Below are 12,779 nucleotides of genomic sequence, written 5' to 3'. Positions count from 1 at the left end.
CTCCGTTCACATATACGTGACTTCCCTGACACGCACACGAGGTGTTGGACTGCGTTGTATCACAATATTGGAATCCGTTATCGCTGCCAGCTTTCCTGCTGCTCTTCTTACAGCTTTTTTTTATTGTATTTTTTGTAACTGATCAGCGTAGGAAACAAGGGAGAAAAATCCTGGAGCCCAACCCCAGAATAGGGCCACTGCGACCACCTCCGGTAAAGGGACAGTACATTGCCTGATAGCAGGGAGCTCTCTGCTACCACAAGCTGCCTCCTAACTAGCAAAGAAACGGACGCTCTCACAATTTTTATCTTGGTGTTTTTCTTGGTTTTTGTGCTTTTTTTTTTTTTTTTTAAGGCTACTTTGATATTTTTGTTTTTGCTGTCTGGTTTTGAGATCCGGCATGGGATCTTAAAACCACAGCAAACCGCTTTGGTACTAATAATACAACCGGCTGCATCCGTTCAGAAGAGAGCCGTTTCTATTACATCGAAAATGAAGAAATCGGATCCAACACTAAAACAAAAAATCAATGGGCGCCGAATCTGGTTTTCTCGTGTCTGGGAAAAGATCCAGCACCATTGACTTACATGGTTTTTGGTGCCGGACCCAGCCTCTTCATTTTCCAATGCCACACACAAAAACGCTGCTTGACAGTAGTGCATGTCCTATTGTCCGCAAATCACGATCCGAGGTGCCATGCAAGTCAATGGGTCCGCAAAAAATACAGAACGCACACGGAAAACACATCCGTATTTTGTGGATCCATACTGTAGAAATGCTAGGCCCAGCCCATATTGCTCATGTGTTTGGTGATAAGTTACTGTTTCCGATCCGCAAAAAACGGATCAAATACGGAAACCATATGGATATGTTTTGTGCGATAAAGGAACGGGAGAGGACTTAAATCAGAGAAAAAAAACAACTGAGATGCGGAACAATGGATCCGTGAAAAACGGACCGCAAAACGGTCGTGTGCATGAGCCTTTACGCTGCTGTAATTTCACACGAAATTCGGCGCAGAAAAAACACACACGTAATCCGCAACGTGAGCAGTTACCCTGAGTTTTCCAGGTTCTTCTATCATTTTGCGGTGTAGGGACTGGAGTCGTTTTCTTCTTTTGATTGGGAAATGCTCTTTGATGTGGAAAGTTGACAGAGCAGAGCCGTCCATTATCTTCTCCAAGGCCGCGCCGCGCTCCCGCCTCTGCTATATAAGCCCGTGATGTATGTGTGGAGGTCAGTCCTCATGCGAGCCTGGCGTTGTGACATCGAAAGCTCTTCTGCCGAACGGAAATCCATTATCTGCGCCCACAGACCTGGCGATCAATAGTGCTTTGTTAGCGGTAAAGCGTTTTCTTGCTTGACCCGCTCGGATAGATGAGGCCTCGGTTAACAGCCACTTGTTTCTGGGGGGGGGGGGTCCTGACACAACACCCATCACTCAGCCTCCTAACATCTGCGAGGTTGTGATTCCTCATGTGTCTCTGCCCGGCCTGGACGCAGCATCCGACTGAAAATGTCTTTGGGTGCGTCGTTTTTGTTCTTCGTTACTATGTAGATTAGAGCCCCCTCCCCTCCAAATATATGAATAAGAAAATAAAAATTTGGAGCAAAATTTTAAATTTCTGTAAATAGAAAAAAACGCTAACGGCTGCTGCTATGGGACCCAGAGGGGTGGTCTCCTCACTCTGCTCTTCCTGACTCCTGAATGGCAGTGTCCAGCTACTCCTCAGCTCTGTCTGACAACCCCTGTCCACCCCCCCCCCCCCCCTCAGGTTTGTGGTTGGCGTGATTTTTATTTTTATTTTTAATATAAAGATTTCAGCATGTTTTCTGCTTCGAAATCTTTGTTGATAATGGCTTTAGCGCCCCATTGATTTTAATGGGAATCCATGCTGTAAGAGCCTACAATCTGCAGGACCCGTTCAGGGGGCTGTTGTGTTAGGCTACTTTCACACTCGCATTTTGTGCGGATCCGTTCAGATAATACAACAATCTGCATCCGTTCAGAACGGATCCGTTTGTATTATCTGTAACATAGCCAAAACGGATCCGTCTTAAACACCATTGAAAGTCAATGGAGGACGAATCCGTTTTTTATTGTGCCAGTGAAAACTGATCCGTCCCCATTGACTTACATTGTGATCCAGGACGGATCCGTTTGGCTCAGTTTCTTCAGACGTACACCAAAACGCTGCAAGCGGAATGGAGACGGAACGGAGGCAAACTGAGGCGTTCTGAGCGGATCCTTATCCATTAGGAATGCATTAGGGCCAAACTGATCCGTTTTGGACCGCTTGTGAGAGCCCTGAACGGATCTCGCAAACAGAAAGCCAAAACGCCATTGTGAGAGTAGCCTTATTCTGGAATTTTGGTGCAGATTCCTTCTTGGCAGGGTGTTCGGACAGACGCTACATCCAAAGGCTGTGTGAATGTCGCCGAAACAATTGACACGTCCATTCTTGCAGTGATTTTTGTACAGATTACTGCATGCAGATATGCATTATGTACAAATGCAAATCCATAGTGGGATTTTTCTATAGAAAAATCCACCACTTGACTTGCCCTTCCTCTATAGCGGGGGAAAATGGCTAATGTGCGAGCTCAGACCCTGCCGTCGTCCTATTCCCTAAAGATATTTGTAGTTGTGGACCACCTCCGATACATAACCTTGTGCAGTAAGGCTACTTTCACACTAGCGTTATTGTTTTCCGGCATTGACTTCCGTCCTAAGGGCTCTATACCGGAAAAGAACGGATCAGGCATATCCCTATGCACTCTGACTGGAGAGACTCAGGATGTCTTCAGTTCAGTCTTTTTGATTGATCAGGACAGAGATGATGAAACCGCAGCATGCTACGTTTTTATCTCTGGCCAAAATAACTAAACACTTGCCTGAATGCCATATCCGGCATTTTTTTGTCCATAGGAATGTATTGCCTCCGGATCCGGCATTCAAAATACCGAAAAAAAATTGAAAAAAAATGCCGGATCTGTTTTTCCGGATGACACTGGAAAGACGGATCCCGCATTTCAATGCATTTGTAAGACTGATCAGGATCCTGATCCGTCTTACTAATGCCATCAGTTGGCGACTGAACTGCTTGCTGGATCACTCTGCCGCAAGTGTGAAAGTAGTAAAGAATATGGTGTCAAGGTGGATTTCATGACTGTCCTTCTGCTCTTAGATTAAGTTCGTGTCAAGCTTCTTGTACTTTTAGCGTGGATACTGGGAGAGATCCTGTAGACCCCCGTAAGGCCTCATGCAGACCCCCGTAAGGCCTCATGCAGACCCCCGTAAGGCCTCATGCAGACCCCCGTAAGGCCTCATGCAGGCCCGCAGTAAGGCCTCATGCAGGCCCGCAGTAAGGCCTCATGCAGGCCCGCAGTAAGGCCTCATGCAGGCCCGCAGTAAGGCCTCATGCAGGCCCGCAGTAAGGCCTCATGCAGGCCCGCAGTAAGGCCTCATGCAGGACCGCAGTAAGGCCTCATGCAGGACCGCAGTAAGGCCTCATGCAGGCCCGCAGTAAGGCCTCATGCAGGCCCGCAGTAAGGCCTCATGCAGGCCCGCAGTAAGGCCTCATGCAGGCCCGCAGTAAGGCCTCATGCAGGCCCGCAGTAAGGCCTCATGCAGGCCCGCAGTAAGGCCTCATGCAGGCCCGCAGTAAGGCCTCATGCAGGCCCGCAGTAAGGCCTCATGCAGGCCCGCAGTAAGGCCTCATGCAGGCCCGCAGTAAGGCCTCATGCAGGCCCGCAGTAAGGCCTCATGCAGGCCCGCAGTAAGGCCTCATGCAGGCCCGCAGTAAGGCCTCATGCAGGCCCGCAGTAAGGCCTCATGCAGGCCCCCATATTTTGTATCCGTGTCTGATCCACAATTTATCTGCAGTTCGCACACTGACCCATTTATTTCTAAGTGTCCGCATCAGTATGTCTGTTCTGCAAATTACAGAACAGGTCCTATTGCTGTCCGTATTGCAGATGAGTAGTCATTGCATGGGAAAGATGTCTGTGTTTTCTGGATCTGTGGTTTGTGGTCTTGTGGATGAAGCCTAAAGGGAGTGGAATAGTTCGGTGTCCTTTGGGTATCCCTCGGGGTGACCAGTGCCGTGGTATAAAAAAAAGATAAAAAAGCAAAGAACCCTTCATGGGGTAGTACCTTTTGAGTAAAATGAAGGCGAACAGTAGCAGATATGCTCACCTTGCGGAGTTGTGCGCTAGGAACAGCACTGTGCGCTGCAGCATCCGAGCAGTGCTGGGGATTGTAGCGCTGTCAGTATAAATGCATGTGCTGGTGTGGAATATGGATGGTTTCCCTGAAACGCGTTAGACTGCAGAATTACAGAGAACGCGTCATCAGAAAATGACCTATTGTATAAATCATGTTATGTTAAACATATTTAAGTTTTTTTTTTTTCTTTCTTTTCTTTTATGTTTCTATCTATACTAGCAGGATGACCTGGCTTCACACGGGTAGATTTCCACTATTTCATTTAATGTCTGTGTGTGAGGTTAGGATATTCACAGTGCTCCCCATAACGGTGACTTCTACAGCAGCCTGCCCCTTAACAATGACATCCACAGCACCTCACCCCCCTAACAGTGTCCTCCACAGTGCTCTGCCCCCTTGACACTGACCTCCACAGTGCTCTGCCCCCTTGACACTGACCTCCACAGTGCTCTGCCCCCTTGACACTGACCTCCACAGTGCTCTGCCCCCTTGACACTGACCTCCACAGTGCTCTGCCCCCTTGACACTGACCTCCACAGTGCTCTGCCCCCTTGACACTGACCTCCACAGTGCTCTGCCCCCTTGACACTGACCTCCACAGTGCTCTGCCCCCTTGACACTGACCTCCACAGTGCTCTGCCCCCTTGACACTGACCTCCACAGTGCTCTGCCCCCTTGACACTGACCTCCACAGTGCTCTGCCCCCTTGACACTGACCTCCACAGTGCTCTGCCCCCTTGACACTGACCTCCACAGTGCTCTGCCCCCTTGACACTGACCTCCACAGTGCTCTGCCCCCTTGACACTGACCTCCACAGTGCTCTGCCCCCTTGACACTGACCTCCACAGTGCTCTGCCCCCTTGACACTGACCTCCACAGTGCTCTGCCCCCTTGACACTGACCTCCACAGTGCTCTGCCCCCTTGACACTGACCTCCACAGTGCTCTGCCCCCTTGACACTGACCTCCACAGTGCTCTGCCCCCTTGACACTGACCTCCACAGTGCTCTGCCCCCTTGACACTGACCTCCACAGTGCTCTGCCCCCTTGACACTGACCTCCACAGTGCTCTGCCCCCTTGACACTGACCTCCACAGTGCTCTGCCCCCTTGACACTGACCTCCACAGTGCTCTGCCCCCTTGACACTGACCTCCACAGTGCTCTGCCCCCTTGACACTGACCTCCACAGTGCTCTGCCCCCTTGACACTGACCTCCACAGTGCTCTGCCCCCTTGACACTGACCTCCACAGTGCTCTGCCCCCTTGACACTGACCTCCACAGTGCCCTGCCCCCTTAAAAGTAAACCCTACAGCTCCCTGACCCCTTAATAGTAACCTGCACAGTGGTCCATCCCCTTAACAGTGACCTGCACAGTGGTCCATCCCCTTAACAGTAACCTCTACAGTACCCCACCCTTTTAACCCTGACCGCCACAGCGGCCCCGCCCCCTTAACCTTGACCGCCACAGCGGCCCCGCCCCCTTGACCGCCACAGCGGCCCCGCCCCCTTGACCGCCACAGCGGCCCCGCCCCCTTGACCGCCACAGCGGCCCCGCCCCCTTGACCGCCACAGCGGCCCCGCCCCCTTGACCGCCACAGCGGCCCCGCCCCCTTGACCGCCACAGCGGCCCCGCCCCCTTGACCGCCACAGCGGCCCCGCCCCCTTGACCGCCACAGCGGCCCCGCCCCCTTGCCCCCCACAGCGCCCCCGCCCCCTTGACCGCCACAGCGGCCCCGCCCCCTTGACCGCCACAGCGGCCCCGCCCCCTTGACCGCCACAGCGGCCCCGCCCCCTTGACCGCGACACACAGTAACTATTCTAAACAAAAATGTTTAACATAAAAGCATAATTTCACCAATAGGTCCAGTTGTGATGAGTAAAACTCCATGATCTGACGGCCTCCACCTGGGTTCTTATGGTGAAGGACGGTCCTTTGCTTCCAGCTTTCCTTTCTTGAAGCCGCTGTGCGTCCTCCTTTTATATATCCTGGTGTAGGCTGAGCCTTAGGAGAACATGACCGCTCTACTGACTTCTCCGTTTACTGGACAGGGGCCGGCCCATTGGTGGGGGCCCTCGGATTGCACTTGTGTATTGGGTTTGGTCAGTGATTGTGCCTTTCTCTTGTAGGTGGTGCTGAAGATCATCAAGCACTATCAGGAGGAAGGCCATGGCAGTGAGGTGGTGCAGGGCGTGCTCCTGGGTCTCGTGGTCGATGATCGTCTGGAAATAACGAATTGCTTCCCCTTCCCGCAACACACTGAAGACGACGCAGAGTTTGATGAAGGTATTTACTAGATGTGTATCCACATTCATGAATTCTGTTGGAATTTCAACCAAATTCCAGGTTGCGATTTTTTTTTGTGGGCGACGTTCAAAGGTGGTCCGCCAACATTTACGGCCATGACTGTAGTTTGGACCTGTTCTAGTGATGAACACTCCTAAGGCCCCTTTCACACGGGCGAGTATTCCGCGCGGAAGCGATGCGTGAGTTGAACGCATTGCACCCGCACTGAATCCTGACCCATTCATTTCTATGGGGCTGTGCACACAAGCGGTGATTTTCACGCATCACTTGTGCGTTGCGTGAAAATCGCAGCAGGCTCCTCTTTGTGCGTTTTTCACGTAACGCAGGCCCCATAGAAATGAATGGGGTTGCGTGAAAATCGCAAGCATCCGCAAGCAAGTGCGGATGCGGTGCGATTTTCACGCACGGTTGCTAGGAGACTATCGGGATGGAGACCCGATCTTTATTATTTTCCCTTATAACATGGTTATAAGGGAAAATAATAGCATTCTTAATACAGAATGCATAGTACAATAGGGCTGGAGGGGTTAAAAACAATAAAATAAAAATTTAACTCACCTTAATCCACTTGCTCGCGCAGCCGGCATCTCTTCTGTCTTTTTTGCTGTGTGCAGTAACAGGACCTGATCTTTTACCATGGTGATGGATCATGTGATGGACCGTGTGATGACCGGAGTGACGTCACCACAGGTCCTGTTCCTGCACACAGCAAAAAAGACAGAAGAGATGCCGGCTGCGCGAGCAAGTGGATTAAGGTGAGTTAAATTATTATTATTATTTTTTTTTAACCCCTCCAGCGCTATTGTACTATGCATTCTGTATTAAGAATGTATTATTTTCCCTTATAACCATGTTATAAGGGAAAATAATACAATCTACAGAACACCGATCCCAAGCCCGAACTTCTGTGAAGAAGTTCGGGTACCAAACATGCGCGATTTTTCGCGAGTGCAAAACGCATTACAATGTTTTGCACTCACGCGGAAAAATCGCGCATGTTCCCGCTTTCACTTGTGCGTTGCGTGAAAATCGCAGCAAGCTATATATTCTGTGTTTTTCACGCAACGCAGGCCCCATAGAAGTGAATGGGGCCGCATGAAAATCGCAAGCAAGTGCGGTGCGATTTTCATGCATGGTTGCTAGGTGACGATCGGGTTGGGAACCTGATCTGTATTATTTTCCCTCATAACATGGTTATAAGGGAAAATAATAGCATTCTGAATACAGAATGCAAAGTAAAATAGTGATGGAGGGGTTAAAAATAAAAAGAAATTAACTCACCGAGTCCACTTGATCGCGTAGTTGCAGATCTCTGTCTTCTGTAATGTTGAAATGCCAGCTAAGGACCTGTGGTGACATCACATCACATGATCCAATCACATGGTCCCTCACCATGGTAATGAACCATGTGATTGGACCATGTGATGAGCGCAGTGACGTCATCAAATGTCCTATTCCTGTGCACAGCAAAGAAGAAGACAGAAGAGATGCTGGGCTGCGCGATCAAGTGGATGAAGGTGAGTTAAATTATTATTTTTTATTTTTTTTTAACCCCTCCAGCCCTATTGTACTATGCATTCTGTATTCAGAATGTATTATTTTCCCTTATAACATGGTTATAAGGGAAAATAATAGCAATCTACAGAACACCGATCCCAAGCCCGAACTTCTGTGAAGAAGTTCAGGTTTGGGTACCAAACATGCCGATTTTTCTCACGCGCGTGCAAAACGCATTACAATGTTTTGCACTCGCGCGGAAAAATCTTACATTTTCCCGCAACGCACCCGCATCTTATCTGGGCAAAAAAATGACGCCCGTGTGAAAGAGGCCTAAGTGTCACTTAGCAACGCAGGAGTTTGGGGGCATTTATATCCTGAGTAAATATCTGATTTAAAGGGAGGGACGTTTTAACACGAGAGAAAACGGCACAATTGTCTGAAACGGAATATAAAATGCGTGCTTTGCTTTCCTTAAATATCGCATATTGCCTTTCCTTAAATCCTGGCAGATCTGCATAAATCACTGCACTCGATTGTGGGCTGCAATTCTAGTCCTGCCACTAGAGGGCACTGTTGTCAAACAGTTGCAGACAGAAGCATATTCCAGCGTGTCCTAAAGTAGTCTGCGGGGGGGGGGGGGGGGGGGGCAGAATTTCTTTATTTTAATGGCAAGTTGACGGCATCTTACATCGGCTTCCTCAGTAATGATCCTGCAGAACTTTACAATGTTACGTGAATATTAACCCCCGTCACCTCACTCTCTGCTGACGCTGAGAGCCTCGTTACCGTCCAAATAGCGTTAGGAGGAGAGTGACTCTTTGGGGTCAGGCTAAATCTGCTCTGCCGGAGACCCCGGCTGTAATGGGCAGACTGTTTGCTTAGTGAAGCACACTCCAAAGCCAATTCCGTAGATGACACAAATTGCTGCTCGGAATTAATTAACCCGCCCCGTCGCGGCATCCGTGCACTAAACGCATCAGTTCGTCGATCAAAAGACAGTGGAGTATCTGTATGCTTTTGGGGCTTATTAACCCTTTCTCGCAACCAGTCCTGCATTTAAAGGGGGCCTGTCTTACGTTTATAGGAGCGAGGGGCTCCATCAGCAGGGCCCGGCCGTACGCCTGTGCGCCGTGTAGAATGGCTGTCATCTTTGAAGCACGGAGAGGATTATCCGATGTGCTGACGATATGGTCTCTGCAGGGTTTTTCCGCTCTGCCCATTCATCATAAGCCGGTTTGTGTTGCTGCATATATCTCCTCTGCGATGTGCTGCAGGCAGATTGTCGCCTGTTTGTGTGTGTGTGGAGCATCTATCCAGCGCAGGAAGATGGTTCTGGGTTTTAGAGGGGAAAAATCTGGCACGAAACGAGGGCACCTCCCGTCAAAGTCGGTTCACGGGGCAAACAGATCCATCGTGACTGCAAACTGATGTCATCCCATGCAATCCATGTAGTGGAGTAAAAGATGGAGACGTGGTAAGATTCCTTTAATCCGGCATCGAGGCAAGCGTAAAATTGCTGGATTATCAAATATTCTGAACCGGTCATAGAGTAGCCGAACACTCGATGGGGGATGGTTGATTAAAACCGCTTCCTGATTGGTTCTGGGCCCAGATTTATGTCTCAAGAAATGTCATGTTCTGCAATTATTTGGTGGAAATCGGGGCAGATTATCAGTGTTTTTGAATTATCGGATGACCTATTTTTGTACAGGAGACTGACACGTTGCATTTCTGGACCCAGAAGATATTCAGCATGCCATAGACATAAATGTGCTCCATTGAGAGGGTTCTGTTCACAATAGTGGCTTTTGTGCTGATTGGGAGCTATGACTGATGAGCTTTCCGATGGCTGCTGACGGCCCTGATGGGCTTCTACAGTGACGGGAAGGATAGCACCAAGCACTACGCTGTTGTGGTGAACCATCGCGGCTTTGGCTGTGATTTGCAGGTTGGGTGCCTATCTGCCCTGGTTGCTGGTTAGCGCCGCTCCGACCTTATAGTCACTGAGGAGAGAAGGAAGGAGCAGCAGGAAGTCTTGGAGAATAAAACGCGTCCTAATCCAGTCTTTGCGCCGTGCTCTTGTTGGCTCCTTGGCAGTCTGAGAACCTTCCCCGCTTAGCTTTCGACCCCCGGAGCTGTTATCAGAGATCCAGCAGGAGTCTTCCTCGCAGCCACTGGATTAGTGGACGAGGCTGGAGCTGATAATGAGGACGAGCCGCCGCTCTGAGACCGGCCTGCAAATACAAGAGGTCCCCGAAATGTAGCCATTGCTGTTCCTGGTCTCGTCTATTCGGGACTCGGCAGTTTTCTTTTCTAGACGCAGCTACACAGGAACTACAGCTGCTGCGGAACTACAACTCTCAGCATGCCCGTTTACTTTTGCAAAATAGTGCAAGAGTAAATCTCCCTACTTGTAGGCAGGGCCTGGAATTGGGATCCTCAATGATCAGTAGCATGAAGGGGTGAATGCGCAGGCGCCGCTCCCTCCATCCACTTTTGTGGAAATTCCAGACTGCGCTTACTGAGCTATGGACTCCCATAGAAGTTAGTAGAGCGAGTGGCGCATGCGCAGCGACCTCTACATACACTGTGGCCTCAAGAGCCTAACGGACATTTATGGTGTGTCCTGTGGATAGGCCATAAATGTCTGGGTGGGACTAAAGACCCAGCAGTGGTCTATGATGCCAGCGCAGCTGCCGCTACATGTACACTACGGTTCCTGGTAGACAACTAAGGGAATGTGGCGCTCGCCCCTCAATCAGCTAATGGAATTATGGAAAGTCCCTTGAAGTTTAAAAAAAATAATATATATATTGGTTTCCACCATATTTACTTTTTAGGAATTGCCCATATGTAGATGTAATGTTTACCTGGGTTTCCAGGGGGCAGTGCTCTCCAGCTGTCGGACAACTACCACTCCCAGCATGCCTGGACAGCCAGCTACTCATTTATTATAATGGTTTTAGTGCCGTTTTTTTTTTTTTTATATATTTGTTTTGCCTTTTTTCTTTTACACAATGTTATGTTTGAACAAAACGAAACAATCAGAGCGCAATGAATGTTCATGTAATGTTGTTGAATAATAGCACAATCCTCTAAGAGGGTCGGATGAGGCCAGCCAGCTGTGGATAGATAGCAGCACCGAACATCTAGTTCACAAATAGGTGCTATGTCCCAGGGTATAGGCTAATAACCCAAAAATAGTAAGGAAAAATGGACAGCACTCCAAAAATATAAAAATTTTGAAAAAGCTTTTTTTGCTTGAGAAAGGCTCTATGGATAAGCCGAAACGTTGCTGCATTGTACCACATGGGTAAAAAAAAGAAATCACTATTTTTATATTTTTGGAGTGCTGTTCATTTTTCCTTACTATTTTCCGTATGTCCTCCTTGGTGCTGCCGCTAATCTCTGCCACTAGGGTATTCTCTGGACAGAATCAGTCTCCTTTCCCCTCTGGCAGCTGACATAGTCATGGGGAGCCGTCCCACCTATACTGCCATGCTCCTGCAGAGGTTCTGCTCTTTCCATGTCTGTGGGCTGCCCAGCAGTGAGGTGGGGAGAAGGACTGAGCCTGTGTGTCCACCAGCACTCAGCTCGTTAGGTGTGTGCACATTGCTGTACCATCGGAACACCAGATGGCGCTATACTAGGTAATTAAATGAACGCCAAGAGGCTCCATACTATGTCAGTAAATGAACTAAAGGTGGCGCCATGCTGTTTAATGCCTCATTCACACTTCAGTTTTCGGTCAGTGATTTCTATCAGTGATTTTGAGCCAAAACGAGATGTGCAGATCTTTCCCTTATACCTTATGTCTGTGGAGGCTCCAATCCTAGTTTTGGCTCACAATCACTGATGTAAATCACTGACCAAACACTGACGTGTGAATGAGGCTTAAGTTGGTGAACACCAGGTGGCGACATTCTAAGTAATTGGACGCCAGATGGAGCCATGCTATGTAAGTTAATGAACTCTAGGCGGCACTATACTATATAATTAAATGATTTATAGATGGCGCCATACTATGTAATTAAATGATCTCTATGCGGCGCGTTACTATATAATTAATTTATCTCTATGTGGAGCTATACTATGTAATAAATGATTTATAGGTGGCGCTATACTATGTAGTTACATGATCTCTAGGTGGCGTCATACTATGTAGTTACATGATCTCTAGGTGGCGCCATACTATGTAGTTACATGATCTCTAGGTGGCGTCATACTATGTAGTTACATGATCTCTAGGTGGCGCTATACTATGTAGTTACATGATCTCTAGGTGGCGTCATACTATATAATTAAATGATTACATAGTGTGGCGCCACCTATAAGTTACATGATCTCTAGGTGGCGTCATACTATATAATGATTTATAGGTGGCACCATACTATGTAGTTACATGATCTCTAGGTGGCGCTATACTATGTAGTTACATGATCTCTAGGTGGCGCTATACTATGTAGTTACATGATCTCTAGGTGGCGCTATACTATGTAGTTAAATGATTTGTAGGTGCTGCCATACTGTGTAATTAAATGAATAACAGGTGGCCCCATGCTATGTAAGTATATGACCTCCAGGTGTGCACCATGCTATGTAAGTGAACTCCTGGTTGGACCATGCTATGTAAGTTAATGAACAGCAGGTGGCGCTGTACTATGTACTGTAAGGAAATGTCGTAACTCCTCACTCAGTCCTTTCTTACTGGCATATAAATGAGCACATGTTCTGTAGAGTGATG

The 12,779-nt window shown here is 48.6% G+C and overlaps 1 protein-coding gene across 1 annotated transcript in view; it reads left to right on the top strand.

Moving 5' to 3' along the window:
* Positions 1–12,779, top strand: part of EIF3H (eukaryotic translation initiation factor 3 subunit H) — a 126,871-nt gene that overhangs the window by 33,269 nt on the left and 80,823 nt on the right. Inside the window, exon 2 of the mRNA XM_040432287.1 lies at positions 6,358–6,514. Within this exon, the coding sequence (XP_040288221.1) occupies positions 6,358–6,514 (157 nt within the window). The remainder of the gene's footprint in view (positions 1–6,357; positions 6,515–12,779) is intronic.

This window comes from Bufo bufo, chromosome 5 (genome assembly GCF_905171765.1).
Source record: "Bufo bufo chromosome 5, aBufBuf1.1, whole genome shotgun sequence".
Taxonomy (NCBI): Eukaryota; Metazoa; Chordata; class Amphibia; order Anura; family Bufonidae; genus Bufo; species Bufo bufo.
The sequence above is the reverse complement of the archived record's forward strand: the minus strand, read 5'-3'. Positions and strand labels throughout refer to the sequence as shown.